The sequence below is a fragment of the Antechinus flavipes genome, chromosome 2 (assembly GCF_016432865.1).
Source record: "Antechinus flavipes isolate AdamAnt ecotype Samford, QLD, Australia chromosome 2, AdamAnt_v2, whole genome shotgun sequence".
Taxonomy (NCBI): domain Eukaryota; kingdom Metazoa; phylum Chordata; class Mammalia; order Dasyuromorphia; family Dasyuridae; genus Antechinus; species Antechinus flavipes.
The window spans coordinates 240974076-240995811 of record NC_067399.1 but is presented as its reverse complement, the minus strand read 5'-3'; the positions used below and the strand labels follow the sequence as shown (position 1 = coordinate 240995811).

At 31.8% G+C, this 21736-nt stretch overlaps 1 protein-coding gene across 1 annotated transcript in view; it reads right to left on the bottom strand.

Annotated features, from left to right (window-relative positions):
- The window catches only part of DOK5 (docking protein 5), a 145196-nt gene that overhangs the window by 49013 nt on the left and 74447 nt on the right, over positions 1–21736 (bottom strand). The window contains exons 3-4 of the mRNA XM_051976618.1: positions 1326–1440; positions 1105–1224 (exon numbers count right to left, since the gene is read on the bottom strand). Of these exons, the coding sequence (XP_051832578.1) occupies positions 1105–1224; positions 1326–1440 (235 nt within the window). The remainder of the gene's footprint in view (positions 1–1104; positions 1225–1325; positions 1441–21736) is intronic.

Here is a 21736-nt window from a genome sequence, read left to right as displayed (position 1 = left end):
TGCTGGCAAATGGAAGTCAATTATACCTTCAGCTTTGTGTTCACAATAGATGCAGGTGCACGGTAATTGCTCTTATGTCTTAATTATATCAATGCTGTATTGATCAACTTATAATTATCATAACTCCATGAATAAAACAGCAACCAAAATTATTTTTTAAATAGTTCACCCAAGTGCCATGGACATAACAGGGCTCCAGGGTGTCTGGAAACATTCCAAATAAATAATGGCACCACATTTACTGATAGGTTTCCTTTGACAATTTTCTGAGAAGAGACTTTTCTTTATTTGATTTATAAAAAATGTTAAATTATCAAAAATTATTTTGAATCATTTAACTTCATGATAAATTATCCTAACACTCATTTCCTACAATTAAATTATCTTCCCCATCCAATATAATTATAGTTTCTACTAAATCACAAAGAAATCTCCATTATTCTCAACATTATATAGTTGATACAAGTAAGCACAAAAAAATATAGCCATAACAGGTTTCATCTGGCTTGTTCAGCATTGAATACATTCAATGCAAAATGATAATATAAAGTTATCTGATATTAGTAAAAGTTTAATTGATTTTGATATGGCAATCATAATGAAGACTCACAATTACATAAGATTTTGCAATTTAAAAGATAAAGTAAATATATTACTTCATCTGAACTTCATAGTAATCATGTTAGAGAGCTACTAAGCTACCTCTGTTGAAAGTGAAGGTTCAAAAAAAAGTGAACTGTTCAAAATCATATAGCTAAGCGGTAGTCCAGTTCCAACAATTATTCGCTATGTAGTGAATCAGGCTATGTCTCAGGAGAAAAGTATATTATTTTAAAGAAAATTGGATTTGCATTCAAGACATCTGGGTTCTAGTCTGAGCTCTACCACCAACTATTTGTCCCTGAGTAATTTATCTCACATATTTTTGTGCTTCCTTACCATCAACATATATTTATTTTATCTAAAAATAAAATACGTATTTTATTATTCCTAGAATGTTACCAAAATTGAACTGAGGTACTTCTATAATGAATTTCTGAGTTTCTGGGAATACTAGTTGGAAACTTTCAAAATATTCATCAATTTAGTATTTCTTTTACATACCATTCTGCTCTCTTTCTACACCAGTGGCCAACAGGTCAGGCTCTCCAAGGCTGATGTCATTAATACGAGTTCCCAAGCATTCCATCTGCAGCACTTTACACCACTCATCTGCCTCAAGCTCTGTATAAATGCCCAGAAAATCTGCATGTAGGTACATTGCACACTTACATGGCAAAGATCAATAACCCCACAGTTTATAGACACTGCTACATTAGACACACCTGAGTCACAAGCAAAGGTCTTGGAGGTATCATCGTTGAAATAAATCCCAATAGCATGTTTCTTTGTGCTTTTGGGCAATCGTAACACATTCTTAACATTATTAAGTTCTGTGACCTGAAAAAAAAAATTAGAAATTTTAGTTACACTTCCTGAATTAAACTATACAAAAGCAGAGAGCAAAGAAGGAAGTCAATCTCTTTTATTGTACCTAACAAAAAATGCCTGCTATTTGTAGAGTACTTTGAGGTTTACCAAATGTTTTCCTTACCACATTCACATGAATAGTAGACATGAGTATTTATTATTGTTATTATTATTATTATTATTATTATCATTAATTTCCTGACATCACTTATTGAGTGTCAGATGTCGGTTTCAAACCCAGATTTCTTGTGATTCCCTGTATAGATTTCTTCTATATAACAATGAGTCTCCAAATGAAAGCAACTCAACAGGGAGCTATTACTTTTAAATCTCTAACTTGTTTGGTTCCGATTAAAGGCTAGCATTATAGGTGATAAGAAAGATTTGGGCAATGCCTTGCTTTTAATTATAAAGACGTTCAAGATTTCTCACAATCATACTATAATAGCAAAAGAATTGCACAGGAATTGAGGGGGCTTGAATTTAATACCCATTTTATCAGTACCTTATTATGTGACTTAGAGATAATTCCTTCCCATTCCTTGCTCACAGGTTCCTTTTCTCAAATAGATAAATTTCCTTCCAATGTTAATTGGAATGGGACTATTTTGAATGAAGGAAAAAGTATTTATTAAACACTTACTCTGTACCAAAAACTATTTTATTTGCTACAGAAGAAAATCCTGAGAGAGGATTTCATATTTTTCTTAGCTTATTTTTATAGAAACTTGCATAGCCCAGAGTTTCCAAAGCATGAACTTTTACTTGCTCCAATTTTTTAAAGTTTTTTTTCCTCTGCTTATGTTATCCTTGATAGAATAGGTTGACTTTCACCATTATGCTTTATCAAAGTTCTCCTCCAAATATTTTAAATATTATTATACAAGGTCCATATAAGGCTGAAATAAAATGATTTTGTAACATATAATCTCTTCCATTTAAGGTGAAGTGGAAGGAAGAAAGAAAGTCATATATCATTGCCTAAAATACAGGGAGAGCTGGATGAGTCAGAATCCAATTATGTGCTTTGTAAATTAATCTCAATGCCAACCGATTCAACATTCATCATATAACACCACACATATACATAAACAACTTTGAAACTAAAAGAATTTACAAAGTTTTGAATTTTTATGATTCTGAGAGCTTTGATTTATTAAACCAAATTCTATTCAATACAATTTATTAAATGTCTGAGAGGTTCCAGTTGATGCCCTCCATTCCCAATCTCAAAATAACTTAAAAAAACCTAACCTTTATAGTTTGCCGATATTATCCTGTACTATAAAGACTTGCCTTAGTAGATTTCTTCTCCAAGTTCTAATCCAAGGTTCCTAATTGTGTGTGTGTTTGTGTATGTGTGTGCGTGTGTTAGTCATGATTCTCTTTGGCATTCTGGTAAATCCTACAGATTCCTTCTCAGAAAAAAAAAAAAAGTTTTTAAATAAAATAAATAGGATTACAAAGAAAACCAATTACATTATGATACAAGTTTCCTTTTTTTTTTTTTTTTGTAGTTTATGCTGTCAGTAGAATCTGATAACTAGCCCATAACCCTGTAATCCAATCAATTGTTTCTAATCTAATTTTCTTCTATACCTGAACATGTTCAGCAATATTACTGATCTTGTCTTCTCAGCTTAAGAATATAATGGTTACAGGTTTCTTCATATTATAATCCATTAATGATGTGATTACGATGACAAATAAAGAGGACAACACATTAATAGTGACTCTTTTGGTAACATAATGGGGAAAGGAATAATGTATGCTATCTTTTGAAGATAGTGTTATAGTGTCAGGCAGTGATTACAGCAGTGGAAATCTATCAAGAACATACAACAATGGACAAAGAAACAAAGAGCTGTTAATATAAGCTATGCTACCATGCCATGGCAATCCTAGAAAAAAAAGCACATAGAAGATTCTAACCCAATGGAACACTAAGCAGGATAGTAAAAATCTGTCCTGGACCTACACAACAGTTTTCTACAACTACAACAGACAGGACTAATGAGTTGCCTTAAGTCTTCATTTTACACAACACTTTTGTTTCAGTCAGTCAAAAACTATTTTTATATACATTTTAGAGTGGAAAATGTTTCACACCTTCAAGGATAACTTTTCAAGCTAAAACTGAATGCAAAAACTTGAGTTTTAAAACAATTATAACATTATTTGCAGTAGATCATGAAAATTTGATTTTACATACTTTATTGATAATATTTCCATCCATGACATACTGGGGTGGAGGAATGATAAATCAATTTTAAAGAGATATTAATAATTTTATTATAGAAATAATTTCAAAGAAAAAGAATGTTAAATTTAGCATAATAATAACACCAACTTTTAACAATTTACATTATTTGATTTTGTCATGTTATATATGTATAAATAAGACAATATTTTACTTTGGTAAATAAATCACTTCATATAAATATCTCCATAGGATCCTTCCATTTGTCACATTTCTGACAGAACAGTATTATATTATTCTAACTCAATCCAGTCAGTATAACAAACATCCATTAAATACCTATGATGTGAAAGGATCAGTGTTAGAACTCAATGATATAAACAAGGTGAAAACAGTTTGCCTACAAGAAATTTATATTGCATTAGAGGAACAGATCATGTCAAAAGAGAAGTAATTGGATGATATTTTGAGAAGTAGTGCACAATTTATTGTCATCAACTTAATTATAAATGTACATAACTGCACAAAAGGGCCATTTCTGCTTTTTAATTAGAAATAATACCATTATGAATAAGGTTGTAGACATAAGATTTTTGCTCCTTTCTAATATAATTCTAGTCATGGAATCATAAAGTACATGATTATACTTGTAACCCTGATGGCATGCTGTGGGCTTGTGTTCCAAAAAGTTTATACATCTTAATAGCTCTATAGCATGGTGTTTTGTTTTGTTTTTTTGTAGAAAATAAGGAACATTTTAAGTTTCTCTTTAGTTTCTATTCATGACATCTTCATATCCCATTTAACCCTAAATCTTTCATATCAATCATTCAATAAACATTTATTAATGTCTACTATATGATAGGCATTATGCTAAGTGCTAGGGACACAAAAAGAGGCAAGAGAGTCTCTGCCCTCAAGGAGTTTACAATCTAATGGAGAAGACAAACAAATATATACAAAACATTTTATGTACAGAATAAGTAGCACACGAATTTTAAAAATTTTATTATGAACATAACAAAGCATTTCCAAAATATAGTAGAAAAGAAAAAATAGTATTGCACATAAAATTGCAACTTTATTATGTACAACTAAAGAAACTGGTATTAAGAGGGGTTGGTGAAGGCTTCCTGATTTTAATTGGGACTTAAGTGAAACCAGGGAGGTGTGGAAGCAGAGTAGATAAAGCATTCTAGGTATAGGGGACAGCTAGAGAAAAAACCTGGAACTAAAAGTCATGTGGTTTTCTCTATCTGAAGAAAGGGATTCATTAGTTACAAAAACCAAAAAGCAATTGAACTCTACCATGAGGTTCTCCCTTTTTCCCCCCTTCTTCCACTCAGCATAAAAATCTAAGTCTAATCTGATTCTTCATGACCTCATTTGGGCTTTTCTTGGCAAAGATACTGGGGTGTTTTGCCATTTTCTTCTCCATTTCATTTTACAGATGAGGAAGCTGAGGCAAACATAGTTAGGTGGCTTGCCTAGGATTACACAATTAGTAAAAGTCAGATTTTAATGATTTTTCCTGACTTCCGTTCCTGTGATCTATCCACTATACCACGTAGCTAATTTTTTTAAAAGACTACTAAGTCAAATCTGTGTTCACCTTGAATGGGTCATACCTAAATTTCAGTACACATGGTAAGTATGAGATGATCATATATCTAAAATAGAAAGAGATCACATGCTGTCATTTTATGTATGTGCAAACTGAGGCTCAGGAAAGCTAAGTGACTTGCTCAGGATTACATAAAAAGTTAAGCATCAAAGGTGAGATTAGAACCTAGGTCCTCTGAATCCAGTCAATTATTTTTTTTCCACTGTACTATGGAATAAAGATAAGAAGATCACAGCCATTAAAACAAAGTACTTATTGAACCATATTTCCTACAATCAGCCAAGAATTTATCCTACCACAGGATTCTACTTTTAATTTCCAAAATGTCAATTCCTAAAGGGACTTCACTAAATTTATCACTAACATGGAACTTAGAAATAAAGGTAGGCCAACCTTTTCATTTTACTGAAGAGGAAATCAAGACTGAAAGAAGTTATTTGACTTGCTCTTATAGGGCAATTTCTTCAAGATGGCATATGCCATCATTCAGCAATCAGTTAATGAATTATTTATGTGTTTGTTTATTTATTTGTTTTTTGCTGAGGCAATTGGGGTTAAGTAGCTTGCATAGGGTCACAAAGCTAGGAAATATTAAGTGTCTGAGGATGGATTTGAACTCCAGTCCTCCTGACTTCAGGGCCAGTGTTCTATCCACTTTGCTATCTAGCTGCCCCTGGGAATGAATTATTAATGAAAGATAAGCTAGTAAATCTGAATCTCTCCAAGAAAACTCTTCTCCCCAAGACAATTTGCTTGATAAAGAGATTCCAATCTGGCTGGAGCAATCTTGTCTTTTGACTACCTATTCTCCATTTCTAGAGTTCTAAACTACAGATGAATTCTTTAGAATAGCAGATTTTCCTCTTTAAATTAAGCTAACACATTGATCATAATATCAAGTAATCTTCCATAGATTACTTACTTCAAGAGTCTACACAATATTGCCATCAATGGTTGCTGATGAGAGATATAAAACATGCTTGAGGACATAAATGACTAAAAGCAGGTAGGTAACACAGGACATGGGATCTAGAGTCAGAAATACCCTGAAAATCTAATTGACATTAACTACCTATGTAATCCTTGGCAAAGCATTTGATTTTTGTTTCCATTTCCTCAAACGTAAAATGAGGAAAATAAAAATAATAGCACCTACCTTTCAGAGTTGTGAAAATAAAAATAAGGCAACATTTGTGAAGCACTTTGCAAACTTTAAAGTGTTTATGTAAATACTTTATAAACGTTAATTAAGAAATATTAGAAAAAAAAGATATAGACCAGAAAAAAATAGATCCATTACTGGTTAGTCAGAAAACTAGTTACTTTAATCAACTGTAGCTCCCAAAGGGACTTCAATAGATTTATCACTAATATGAAACTTAGAGGTAACCCAACTGTTTCATTTTACTGCAGAGGAAATCAAGACTCAAAGATATTAATTCACTTTTCCCCAAATGACATAAGTACTATAGTATGAAGGCTGAGATTTGCCTCAAGTCTTTTGAAAACAAAGTTAATGCCATATCATCTTTCCAACAAATTTTCTTCTCTTGAATTGAAATGTCTTCTACTATATTGAGACTGAACTCAATTTCATTGACATCTTTACTGAAGGAGAAGGATGTCTATACAGAAAGAACTTGAGCAGAAAATATGGGTTTGGGTATGGATTTGTTCTGATTAATATTTTATAGCACAAAGGAATAAAATCTGGAGAAATGCAACCAAGGATGCTTTATCAGTGCTATTAATCCATTCTAAAGGTTAAGCAGTCATTAAGAAAAACTCTCTCCTATTTGCCCAGAGGTACAGTAATAGATTTCAATAGAAATTAGGTAAAACTTTATTTCACACTTGAAATTCTAAAGATTACCCATTTGAATAGTTGGATTTCTTCCCATTTTTCTCCTTTGGTAAATGCATTTTGCCTGAAGGGAAAACACCAATGATAGCTATTTTTTAAGCCTGATTTTAACTTTGCTTTTGTATTATGATGATTTTTAAAATAAAATAACTCTTTCTTAATAGGGTATAGTAAAAACTTCACTAGATTTGCTATCAGACTAGACTCTGCCCTGAATGACAATGAACAAATCTTATTCTCTATCTAGTCTTCTGCTCAATTTTCTCATATAAAAGAGAGTGAGGAGCAAAACTAAATTTGCTATTTTCTAAGGTTCAATTAAGTTCTAAATCATATTATCATATTGTCCCAGAAAGTAGTTTTAATTGAGATCTAGTGCCTCACAATCCTCTAAGGGAGTTGTGAAACTATTATTATTCTATTATTATTCTCAATATGAAATCTATTAACTATAAAGCAATGAACTTAAAATTTCATTTCAGATTTGTGACCAAAGATGAACTAGAGACCATTACTGATCACAAAATAGAAAATTTTGATTACATCAAATTAAAAAGCCTTTGTACAAACAAAACTAATGCAAACAAGATTAGAAGGGAAGCAACAAACTGGGAAAACATCTTCACAGTTAAAGGTTCTGATAAAGGCCTCATTTCCAAAATATATAGAGAACTGACTCAAATTTATAAGAAATCAAGCCATTCTCCAATTGATAAATGGTCAAAGGATATGAACAGACAATTTTCAGAGGATGAAATTGAAACTATTACCACTCATATGAAAGAGTGTTCCAAATCATTATTGATCAGAGAAATGCAAATTAAGACAACTCTGAGATACCACTACACACCTGTCAGATTGGCTAAGATGACAGGAAAAAATAATGATGAATGTTGGAGGGGATGCGGGAAAACTGGGACACTAATGCATTGTTGGTGGAGTTGTGAACGAATCCAACCATTCTGGAGAGCAATCTGGAATTATGCCCAAAAAATTATCAAAATGTGCATACCCTTTGATCCAGCAGTGTTTCTATTGGGCTTATACCCCAAAGAAATACTAAAGAAGGGAAAGGGACCTGTATGTGCCAAAATGTTTGTAGCAGCCCTATTTGTAGTGGCTAGAAACTGGAAAATGAATGGATGCCCATCAGTTGGAGAATGGCTGGGTAAATTGTGGTATATGAATGTTATGGAATATTATTGTTCTGTAAGAAATGACCAGCAGGATGAATACAGAGAGGACTGGCGAGACTTACATGAACTGATGCTAAGTGAAATGAGCAGAACCAGGAGATCATTATACACTTCGACAACGATATTGCATGAGGACATATTTTGATGGAAGTGGATTTCTTTGACAAAGAGACCTAACTGAGTTTCAATTGATAAATGACGAACAAAAGCAGCTACACCCAAAGAAAGAACACTGGGAAACGAATGTGAACTATCTGCATTTTTGTTTTTCTTCCCAGGTTATTTATACCTTCTGAATCCAATTCTCCCTATGCAACAAGAGAACTGTTTGGTTCTGCAAACATATATTGTATCTAGGATATACTGCAACATATCCAACATATGAAGGACTGCTTGCCATCTAGGGGAGGGGGTGGAGGGAAGGAGGGGGAAAAAATCGGAACAGAAACGAGTGCAAGGGATAATGTTGTAAAAAAAAAATTACCCTGGCATGGATTCTGTCAATATAAAGTAATTATTAAATAAAATTTATTTCAGGTAAAAATCTAGAATCATTTTCAAGTTTGAAAGTACTTAGGAAAGCAAAGGAAACAATGATGAAAAGCCAACATGGTTCCAAGAAAAATAGATCTGACACAGAGTATTTTTTAATATCAAAGAAGCATTTCACAAAGTTTTTCATATTATATATATGAATTGGCTGGAGATACTCCAAAAGTGCTCTAAAGTGACTTTAAAACTTATTTGATAACTAGACCCAAGAAGTAATGATTAATAGATTAAGGATAATTTGTAGGGAGATCTCTAATGTAACACATTAGAAATCTGTTGTTAATTCTCCTCTGTTCAATCTATTTATCAATGAATTGGATAAACATATAAATGCCATGCTTGTCAAATATGCAGATAGCACAATTGACAGATTTTTTTTTTTTTTAACATCGTGGATGACTGGGTTAGCTCCAAATAAAAAACAAAAGCCTGGAACAATGGAAAATTCAAATAAGTTGAAATTTCATAGGGATAAAACGAAGGGTCTCTAGTTGTATTCTAAAATCAACTTCACAAATACAAGAATGAAAAAGCATACTTAAAAAGATGTAAGGATTTTAGCTGAACAAAATCTCAAAATGCATAATAGTATAGCATTATAGCCAAAAACATTTAATGCTTTTCTATGTTGTTTTGGGAGAGGCACTGTGACCAGGATGAGCAGAAACAATTGGGTATCATTCTACCCTGATCAGGTCACATCTGGAATATTATGTTCAGTCCAGTCTAGAACAATCAGCAAATGACTAGGATGGTAATAGAACTAGAGAAGATGTTATCCAAGGATTGGTTGAAAGATTTTTGGATATCTAGGTTGGAGAACAGAAAACTTTAGAGAAAATAGTATAGCTATCTTCTATTATTCGAAGGTTTATCACATGAAAAGATAAATAGACTCATTCTACTTAATTCAATAAGTAATCAATAGGAGTTTACAGAAGACAGATTTAGACTTGATATGAGGAAAAATTTTGAAACCTGCGAGGCTATTCAGGAGTGGAATGAATAATAGGTTTCCCTTTGGTAGGGGTCTTCAAATAGAAATTGGATAATCATTTGATGGAAATACTAATGCTACTGAAAGGATACTTGTTTAGTATAAAGTAAATGAGATGATCTTTTTATTAGTCGATAAATTCAGTGATATCAATTCCAGCAATCTTTCCTATAGACTAAATTGCTCTTCTGTATGGCTACAAATAGAATATTTGATGAAGTAAACAGCCTTAACCAACTTAGCCTCTTTATTACCTGAAACACAAAAATATGAGCCAGTCACCTCCATTCTACTTAGTCCAAAGCAACTTCATTTGACAAAAGGATCATCAATTAATAATAATTAAGTTCCTACTGTATGCCAGACTGTGGGGATATAAAAGTAAAAATTCAACATTCCCTGCCCCAAAGAGTTCATATCCTACTGATGGAAGAACCATGTACATGTTTTACTGAATATAAAATAAGGGACAAAAGGATTATAACAGCAATCTTGTGGGATCAGCAAAGGCCTCATGAAATGTATCTTGAGATGAGCTTTGAAGCAAACTGGGAATCAGAATTAAAAGTTATATAAAAGGACATTACAGGCATGTAGCAGGCTGTACAATGATATGGATATAGGAGGAGAAATGTTTTATATGAGGAACAAGCTAGCCAGATTAGGTGAGCCATATGATTTGTAAAGAAAAATGATTGGAAAAATAGCCAAAGCCAGATTGTGAATAGTTTTAAATGTCAAACATAAAAGTGTATATTTTATGCTAGAAATAACAGGGAGTCATTAGAGTTTTGAGTAGGGAAATAACATTCCTAATGATTTAGGAATATCAATTTTGTAATTCTACCTGAATAAATTGGAAAGGGAAGAAACTGGAGGCAGAAAAAACAATTAGGAAACTATTATAATATTATAAGTAGGAGAGGATAAATGTCAAAAGGGGAAGAGAACTGGACTGTGTAATAATCTTCAGCAGATAAAATTATTCATTTATTAATACAATACACACTAAGATTTTAAATTTTGCCAAGGACTATGTTCAGCCTTAGGGAAACAAAGGTAACTAAAACAGTCATGGAATTTATAAATCAAATTTGTGTGTGGAAAGAGGGAGGAATGAGAAAAACCTGGACAAAAATAACAAAGAGACAAAAAACAGTTAAATAAGGGTAAAGGAGATACTTGGGTAAGTAAAGTACATGAAAAATCTGAAGAGGAAGGGAGAGATCACTTTCATCTGGAGGCCTGAGTGAATGAGGCCGTGAGAAGAGCCAAATTCCTAGAGGATACCTAGTGTTCTTCCTTTAATCTCTGCTATAAATCCAAATAAGTTTCAAAAGATTTCAAACTTTTCCTGCATCCTGCTGGCAGATGACTCTCTGGAATTGGAGTTTGCATGACTATAGGCATAAATATACCTAAGAATTTACCTTTTTTTTAAATTCAATTATAACTCAGAAGTTTTGTGTGATTTTCTAAAAATGTCTTCACTGGTAACATCAGGCAATAAATCCACTTAGAAATTTACTGATCCTAAAAGATGAGCTCCATTAAATTGGTTCTTATCTTACATAGTTATCATTTGTTGTTCCATTGAACTTCTTCCAAGTAATCAACTCTATGCAATAGCCTTGTATAATAATAATAGAGGATCTAAGTTTAATTCCCTCACTAGTTGTGAGATCTTGAATAATGTATTCTATTTCTCAGTCTCTGTTACCTCTTATGCAAAATAAAGATTTTGGACTACAGGATCTCTTTCAACTCTGTTTCAGCTTATAACTTTTATTCAAATTCCCTAGGTGTTCCAGTCTTAGCTTTACCACTCTTTAAGTATGATGTCATCTGAATCACTCAACTTTTCTGGGCATAAAATCATTTCTCGTCTATAAAATGGAGGTATTAAACTATTATTTCCTCATTTGGTCCAGTGGGTATTATTGAACTGAAAGCACTTTGGAAATGTGTTTCCAAGAGACTATATGTTTATCACACAAAAGTATATAGAGATGCTATATAAGTTCAATCAATAATTAGCAAACTAATTAACAGTTTTTTACTGGGCACCAGCAATGTGCCAGTAATCATAATAGATATAAAGACATATCCCCTAACACACACATATAGCTAAAGAAAGAAAGAGAAAGAGAGAGAGAGAGAGAGAGAGAGAGAGAGAGAGAGAAGAGCTTATATTCTATTAATGATTTTGATACTCAATGACATTTTTAGATGCAAAAAATCTTGAATTATATACTAGATCCTAGACAGTCTTAATTAGTGGAGGATGTCATTGAAGAAATCATAGATCATTAGAATATTAAAGTACTATTCATTTTGCAAAAGGAAGGAATTAACTTATGTGATATTTAAAGTTCTTTACAATTCTAAAACCTATGAGTTTATATTTTCTTCCTCTTTGAAAGGCCTAGGAAACTGTAATGGTCAATTAGGAAAAACAAATACATAGTCAAGCATTAGTAATTCCCACAATGGTCAAGTTAAAAAAAAAAAAAATGTTTCATTCTACACCCTGAGCCTATCATCTCTCTATCAGAAAGTAGATAGCATGCCTTATTATTAGTCTTCTGAAATTCTTGGTTGGTCATTGCACTAATCAGACTTCTTATGGATTTCAAAGTTCTTTGTTCTTATAATGCCATTTTTGTTCTGGTGACTTCTCTATCATTTCACATGTCTTCTCACACTTCACAGAAACTGTCATTTTCATCATTTCTCGTTATGCAATAGAATTCCATTATATTGATATACTTTAATTTGTTCAGCCATTCCTCAAATAATAGGTAGCCTATTAGTTTGCAATTCTTTGTTCATACAAAAAGAGTGCTAGTTTGCATTTGTTAGAATAATGAAGGAAACTGACTGAAAGTGAACATTCTCAGCTTTTTGGAACCATGAACAGATAGAAAGAGAAAATCTATAGATCATCCTGTAGACCATTTTGAACAAAAATTTTGTTCAGTTTTGCTATTATATGCTCTATTTCTTAAATTCTTTGTTTCATGAGACACTTGATTGTCTTCCTAGTTGAAAGAAATGTTGTCTCTGATTGAGATTTACCTCTTGCTGCCCTTTAATCTTATTTAATGATACAATTCCACTAGAATTTCAAATAAATCCTATATATGAATCTACAACTACAAGGAAACTTTGACAAGTAATATGAAAATATGAAAGCAGAGCCACTATACAATAATAACTCCATACAAAAGAGATTGCACTAGAATTTGGAGAAATTAGGATGGAAACAATTGTTTCACTTAAATTTAAGACCCAATATATCACTCATTTCAACAATAAAGCCTTCCTCTACCATTCTAGCCCACAATAACCACCCAAACTCCTCCCAAAAACAAGAAAAAATTAGAAGTGCCTTAGAAATCATATAACTCAAACTCATTTTAAACCTGGGAGAACTGAAACTCACACTGGAAAAATAGCTCACCCAATGTGAGCTAGTAGCAGAGTCAGAACTAGCATCTCATATTTCCTAATTTCCTGTCTAGTACCCTTTGCCATTGCTCATGAAGACTCCCATATAAACATTGTGGCTGGGACTTAATGTTTATTACTTTTTGCAGAGGTATATATATATGGATTCCCATGAATGAATGCTATGAATCATTTTGTCAGTATGGATAAGCCATGCGATATTCAGATCCATTGAATTTAAGAAATAACCTCAATGGTATACACGTCATCTTCCTCCAAATACATCTTTTCATCATTATGTTAGTCCTTTTTCTCTGATTCTCAATTTCAGATAAAACTTCTCAAGATTACAATTCTTTAAAAGGAGACATTTCTTAATATGTTTAATAAATTATTCTATATGATATCTAATTAGGAATTCCCAAAAATATCTACTAAATTATTTTAGCTGTTTAAAGTCAACCATGAGATGGCTTATTCATAATAAATGATAGTATTCATTAAAATAAATGTTTAACAGCCAATAATTAACAAAGCGGCCATACTTAAAAAGTTTAATTTGCTACCAATATAGTTTTACATTAACAATTTGGAAAACAATTACAAATTACACAATTCAATTTTCCAAATGGATTATTTTGTAACTAGACAGAGAGACTGTTTAAATTACTCTTGGTGTTTCAAGGGAAGATTAATTCAATCGGATTAAAATGCAGATTCCCTTGAGGACTTGGTATATTCCTGTCATATTTATGCAATTAGTTGATATTGTGCTGGAATATTAATTTTGCTTCTAATATACTACAAAGTCAAAAGCCATTTAAAGAAACAAGAATTTGATTCCCAATTTTTCCCTCTCTTTTTGCTTATGGTAATTTATAGATGATGATTTATTTATGTTTACCAAATGAAAACAAGACTGCTACCTAAAAGGCAATTTTCTGCCTTGCTTTTGTAGTCTGTAGCCTAATTATTTTTTCCCCTTATGGGACTGAATGAATTAAGTGAGCAATTCATTTTGCGTATGCAAATTACAATGCTCCATAAAAGCTCCAAATTACTTCATTCTAAAAAAAAAAATTAGCCATCATCTTCAAAATGCAGATTGCTTCAAATCTGAAATATATTTAAGGGGGAAAAAAGAAAGCAAGGTAATAAATTACTGACAAGACCTGTTTGACCAACAATTACTCATTTCATAATCATTAATAAAGCTACTAATTGATATTAATTTTATCTACTGAAAAAATTTTAAGAAATTGACATAGAGCTAGGTGATGACGTGGATAATGTTTGACATGGCATCAAGAAAGTCTAAGTTTGAATCCCACTTTAGACATTTCCTAACTCTGTGATACACTTCATCTTTCTCAACCTCAGTTTCCTCATCTGTATGATGTAAAATAATAGTACTTAATTCACAGGATTATTGTGAGGATTGGAAGAGATAATATATTTAAAGGTGTTTTACAAAACTTTAAGCATAAGCCCTTGTTGTAGTGGCCAGAAACTGGAAATTGAATGGATGCCCATCAACTGGAGAATGGCTCAATAAATTGTGATATATGAATTTTATGGAATATTATTGTTGTGGAAGAAACGGCCAATAGGATGATTTCAGAGAGGCCTGGAGAGACTTACATGAACTGATGCTAAGTGAAATGAGCAGGACCAGGAGATCATTATACACTTCAACAACAATATTATATGAAGATCAACTCTGATGGACGTGGCTCTCTTCAACAATGAGATGAACCAAATCAGTTCATTGTTCAGTAATGAAGAAAACCCGCTACACCCAGCGAAAGAACTATAGGAAATGAGTGTGGACCACAACATAGCATTTCCATTCCTTCTGTTATTGTCTGCTTGCATTTTTGTTTTCCTTCTCAGGTTATTTTTACCTTATTTTGAAATCTGATTTTTCTTGTGCAGCAAGATAACTGTATAAATATGTATACATATGTTGCAAATAACATATACTTTAGCATATTTAACATGTATTGGTCTACCTGCCATCTAGGGGAGGGAGTGGAGGGAAGGAGGGGAATAATTGGACAGAAGGTTCTGCAAGGGTCAATGCTGAAAAATCACTCGCATACGTCTTGTAAATAAGAAAGCTATAAGAAAAAAAAATTAAACATAATATAAATGACAATCTTTTATTTTAATTACTATTGTTTTGTAATGAGATGTAAAGTCATATAAGCATAGGCAATAAGGTTATATACATGTGTTAAATGTTTCTAAAGATTTCTGGACACTTCAGCAAAAAATAAAAAATTTGGAGGGACTGGATCCATAATTTCATCAATATAAAATAGCCAATATGGAAATTCCTAGCACTCAAACAACCTATCTGTAACATATAGTTTTAGAGATTTGTCTATGGCACTGAATTAAATAACTTATATATGGTCACACAGCTAGTAGGCATGAGATACTGCAGTTGAACCTAACTCTTCTTTCATAGTCCAAAACCATCTCATCCCTAACTACATCATGCCTTTTTTCAATTTCTTTTTTTAAATTTTCCTTTTCTCTTTTTATATAGCATGGAACAGATGGTGTTAAATTCAATGAAATAGGGATTATGAAAAAGAGAAGCTAAAAAACTTGATCAAGCATGGACCATTAGTAGTAACAAATCTGCACCCAGACTGTAAAAATTACATCAGAAATTCACAAAAACAAATCAATCAAAGCCCTTTTCAAAGGTGCCTCTATAATAAAAATGCAATAAATAGATGGAAAAGAGATGCTAGTCAGACAAACAAATTAATCCTTAAATTGTATCATGTCAAATCCGATAGGAATCTTTTTTACAGATTTTTATTTTTTATTTTATAGACAAGAAAACTGAGGACCTGAGAGATATGTTGGCTGATCATATATCACACAGCTAACAGATCCAAGATTCTAATTTGAGGCTAAATTTTTGTTGAATTACACCACCTGCCTCTTGACACTAAATTGGGGATGAGGGTGGGACCAGTATGTTATTCTAGAATTTAAAATAGTATCTAAATTTGCACCCAGACCACAAATGTCTCTGTATCACAAAATTCAAGCTAAATAAGCATTTAAGGAATCCATTAGCCAAGTGGAAAATAAATTTTAAAAAATATTTAGACTAACATCTTAAACCATCTACCCAGAATAAATTCTAAAAGAATAAACTGTCTAAATATAAAGCATCACAGTGTTAAGAGGAGAATGGAAAGTTACATTGCATTCACAAATATAGAAGGGCAAATTCATAGCCAAACAAAAGTGAGAAGAGATTATAAAAAGCAAAATAGACAGTATCAATTATCTAAAATTAAAAGGCTCTTCAAAAAAATTTTTTTAGCAACGAGAATAAGAAAAACAGATATAAATGGAAGGGAGAATGTGCATTAAATGTTTGATAAAAAGTCTGACATTCATATCTAGAAAGAGTTGATATAGATCTATTAGATGAAGAGTCATTACTCAATAGCAAAATGATTAAAGGACATAAACAGTCTGCAAATGGACAAATCAAAACTAGGAACAAACACCTGAAAATTGTCTGAAATTACTAATAATCTAAGAAATTCAAATTTAAATAACCCTGAAATATCATCAACAACCAACTATTTTTGTGAGGGTGAGAAAAGATGAAAAACTTCATTGTTGGAAGGAATTTAGAAACAGAAAGATATTAATTCACTTCTGAGGGGGAACAGAGTAAAAAGAGAAAAGGGAGAAGAAAAAGAAGAAAATAGGATAATAAAAAATACATAGTAATCATAATTGTGAATGTTAGTAGGATGAACTCACTCATACAATAGAAGTGGATAGCAGAATGGATTAGAAACCAGACTCCAATAATATGCTGTTTACAAGAAACCTACTTGAAATGAAGAGATACATACAGAATTAAGATAAAGGACTAAAGCAGAATTTATCTATCATATTTCAGCTGAATTTAAAATGTCAAGGGTAACAATCATGATTATAGACAAATGAAAAACAAAAATAGAAGTAATTAAAAGGAATAATTAGGAATTTACATCTTTTTAAAAGGAACTATATATGAAGTAATAGCAATACTAAAATATATATGTGTACCAAATGGCATAGCATCCACATTTTTATTTTTTTTTTTCAGTTTTTTTTTTTAATTAAAGCTTTACATTTACAAAACATATGCATGGGTAATTTTTTCCAACATTGACCTTTGTAAAACCTTTTGTTCCAAATTTTCTCCTCCTTCCTTCTACCCTCTCCCCAAGCTGACAGGTAGTCTAATACATGTTAAATATGTTGAAATACATGTTAAATCCAATATATGGATACATATTTATATAATCATCTGGTTGCACAAGAAAAATCAGATCAAGAAGGAAGAAAAAGAAAAACTAAGAAAGAAAACAAAATGGAAGCAAATAACAACAAAGGGAGTGAAATGCTATGTTGTGTTCCACACTCTGTTCCCATGGTTCTCTCTCTGGGTATAGGTGGCTCTCTTCATCACTGCACAAGTAGAACTGCTTTGAATCACCTCATTGTTGAAAAGAGCCACATACCTCAGAATTGATCATTATATAGCTTTCTTGTTGCCGGGTGTAATTATCTCCTGGTCCTGCTCATTTCACTTAGCATCAGTTCATGTAAGTCTCTCCAGGCTTTTCTGAAATCATCCTACTGGTCATTTCTTACAAGCAATAATATTCTATAACATTCATATACCACAATTTATTCAGCCATTCTCCAATTAATGGGCAGTCACTCAGTTTCCAGTGTCTTGCTACTATGAAAAGGGCTGCCTCAAACATTTTTGCACACGTGGGTCCTTTTCCCTTCTTTAAGATCTCTTTGGGATGTGATCTCAGCAGAAACACTGCTGGATCAAAGGGTATGCAAAGTTTGATAACTTTTTTGAGCATAGCTCCAAACTATTCTCCAGAATGGTTAAATCCATTCACAATTCCACCAACAATGTATCGGTGTCCCAATTTTCCCACATCCCCTCCAACATTCGTCATTATCTTTTCCTGTCATCTTAGGCAATCTAACAGGTGTATGGTGGTATTTCAGAGTTGTCTTAATTTGCATTACTCGGATCAATAGTGATTTGGACCATCTTTTCATGTGACTACAAATAATTTCAATTTCTTCATCTGAAAATTGTCTGTTCATATCCTTTGATCATTTATCAATTGGAGAATGTCTTGAACTATTATAATTTGAGTCAATTCTCTATATATTTTAGAAATGAGTTCTTTATTGCATCCTTTGATGTAAAACTGTTTTCTCATTTTATTGTGTCCCTTCTAATCTTGTCTGCATTAGTTTTGTTTGTACAAAAACATTTTAACTTAACATAATCAAAATTATCTATTTTGTGATCAATAATGATCTCTAGTTCTTCTTTGATTACAAATTTCTTCCTCCTCTACAAATCTGAGAGGTAAACTATTCTATGTTCTTCTAATTTGTTTATAATATCATTCTTTACGTCTAGATCATGCACATTTCGACCTTATCTTGGTATATGGTGTTAGGTGTGGGTCTATGCCTACTTTCTGCCAGACTAGTTTCCAATTTTCTCATCAGTTTTTGTCAAATAGTGAATTCTTATCCCAAAATCTGGGGTCTTTGGATTTGTCAAATACTAGATTGTTATAGTCATTGACTATTTTGTTCTGTGAACCTAACCTATTTCACTAATCAACTTCTCTATTTCTTAGCCAGTACCAAATGGTTTTGACCACTGCTTTATAATATAATTTTAGATCAGGTACAGCTAGGCCACCTTCATTTGTTTGTCTCTTCGTTAATTCCTTTAAAATTCTTGACCTTTTGTTCTTCCAGATTAATTTTGTTGTTATTTTTTCTAGGTCAATTAAATAGTTTCTTGAGAGTTTCATTGGTATAGCACTAAATAAATAGATTAGTTTAGGGAGTATTGTCATCTTTATTATATTCACTTGACCTATCCAAGAGCACTTGATATTTTTCCAATTGCTTAGATCTGACTTTATTTGTGTGGAAAGTGTTTTGTAGTTTTGCTTATATAATTTCTGATTTTCCCTTGGCAGATAAATTCCCAAATATTTTATACTATCAACAGTTATTTTAATGGAATTCCTTTTTGCATCTCTTGCTGTTGGATTTTGTTAGTGATGTACAAGAATGCTGATGATTTATGTGGATTTATGTGGTTTTACCCCTGATCTTATTGGGAATGATTCTAGTTCATCCCCATTACATATGAGCATCCACATTTTTAAAGGAAAAATTAATTACAAAAGGAAAAGAGACCTCACATTTCTACTCTCAGAGCTAGACAAATCTAACCATAAAATAAATAAGTCAAGGAGATGAATAGAATTTTAGAAAGGTCAGATTTGACAGACCTTTGAATAAAACTGAATGGGAATAGAAAGGAATATGCCTTTTCTCAGCTATAGAGGACACAAAAATTGACCATGTTTTGGGGCATAAAAATCTCACAACCAAATGCTGAAGCATTAAATTCATCTTTTTCAGAAAATAGTGTAATAGAAAATTATACTTTAGAAAGGCTCATGGAAGCTTAAGTTAAAAGCTAATTGGAAACTAAATAATCTGATACTAAAGAATAAGTAGGATCAAAAAAAATCACAGAAACAATCAATAATTTCATCAAAAAGAATGATAATGATGAGGCAACATTCCAGAATTTGTGAAATGTACCCAATATCAAAGGAGAGATTAATAAAATTGAAAGGTAAAAAACCCACTGAACTAATAAATAAAACTAGAAGGTGGTTTTATGAGGGGAAAAGCAAAGTGATTTTGTTTCTTGTAAACAACATATTATTGGAGTCTGTTTTCTAATCCTTTCTGCTATCCACTGTTATTTTATGGGTGAGTTCATCCTACTCACATTCACAATTGTGGTTACTAACTATATATTTTTATTATCCTATTTTCTTCTTTTTATTCTCCCCTTTCCCTTTTTATCCTGTCCCCCCTCAGAAGTGAATTAAGGTTTCTCTTTCTGAATACCTTCGAGCAATGAAGTTTTTCATCTTTTCTCATCCTTATTAACCTAGTTGGTTATTGATAATATTTCAGGGTTGTTTAAATTTTAATTTCTTAGATTATTAGTGATTTCAAATAATCTTTCAGGTGTTTATTCTAGTATCAAATGAAAAATGTTAAGGAAGACAGCCTAGCAGTTGCAGATCTTAAATTATATTACATGGTGATAATTATTAAAATCAGGTGCTGGCTAAGAAATCAAATGGTGGATCAATGAAATAGAGTATGTGTACAATGCATCGAGAATTTTGCAGTGAGTTTTTCTAAAGACCTCATTTGTCAAATGTATGGGGAACTAAGGCAAATTTATTTTTTCCAAAAAAAAGCAATTCCCCAGATAAATGATCAGAAAAAAAAAAAAAAAAAAAAAAAAAACCTGTCTGTACTCTTTGACCCAACAATATCCCTCCTAGGTTTGTACTCCAAAGAGCCAAAAAAAATTGAGGATTATCTATTTGTACAAAAATATTTCTAGTAGCTCTCTTGATAGTGGGGAAGAATTGAAAATTAAAGAGATACCCATCAATTGGGGAATGGTTAAACAAGTTGTGATATATGATTGTGATGAAATACTATCAGGCTATAATAATCATAATAAATCACATGAAAGATAATTTCAGAAACCACTGGATAGGTTTATAGGAACTGATATAAACTAAATTGAATGGAACCAAAAACAGAAACAATTGTATCCAGTAACAGCAATGTTGCAATGAACAGTCAAATAAGAAAGACTTAGCTGCTCTAATCAAGACAATGATTCAAGACAATTTCAAAGGACCTATAATGAAAAATGTTAACCTTCTCTCCAAGAAAAAAAAAAAAAACAGATGAACATTATACATTATACATCTTAGTATTTATTTACTATATTTATATGATTTATTATATATTATATCATATGTTATATATTTTTGTTTGTTTTTATTTTGTGCTTTATTTTACAACATAACTAGTAAAAACTAGTAAAGAAATGTTTTGCATACCCTCATATGCATAAATGAAATTAAATTATTTGCTCTCTCAGGAAATTGGAAGGTATGTGGGTATGAAAGGAAGAAACTGGAAATCAAAAATTTTTTAAATGATTGTTTAAAAAATGTATATAATTGAGAAATATTAAAGGAAATACATATTTTTAAAATGAAAAAGCAAATGTAAACAATATAAAATACTTGGGAGTCTTGCCAAGACTAACTCAGTAACTATATGAACACAGTTACAAAACACTTTTCACAAAATATAAATCTAAGAAAAAATATATAATTTCTTATCTCTTCTAAAAGGAGAAAAGCCAAAGATCTTGAGTACATGGTAACTACAATTG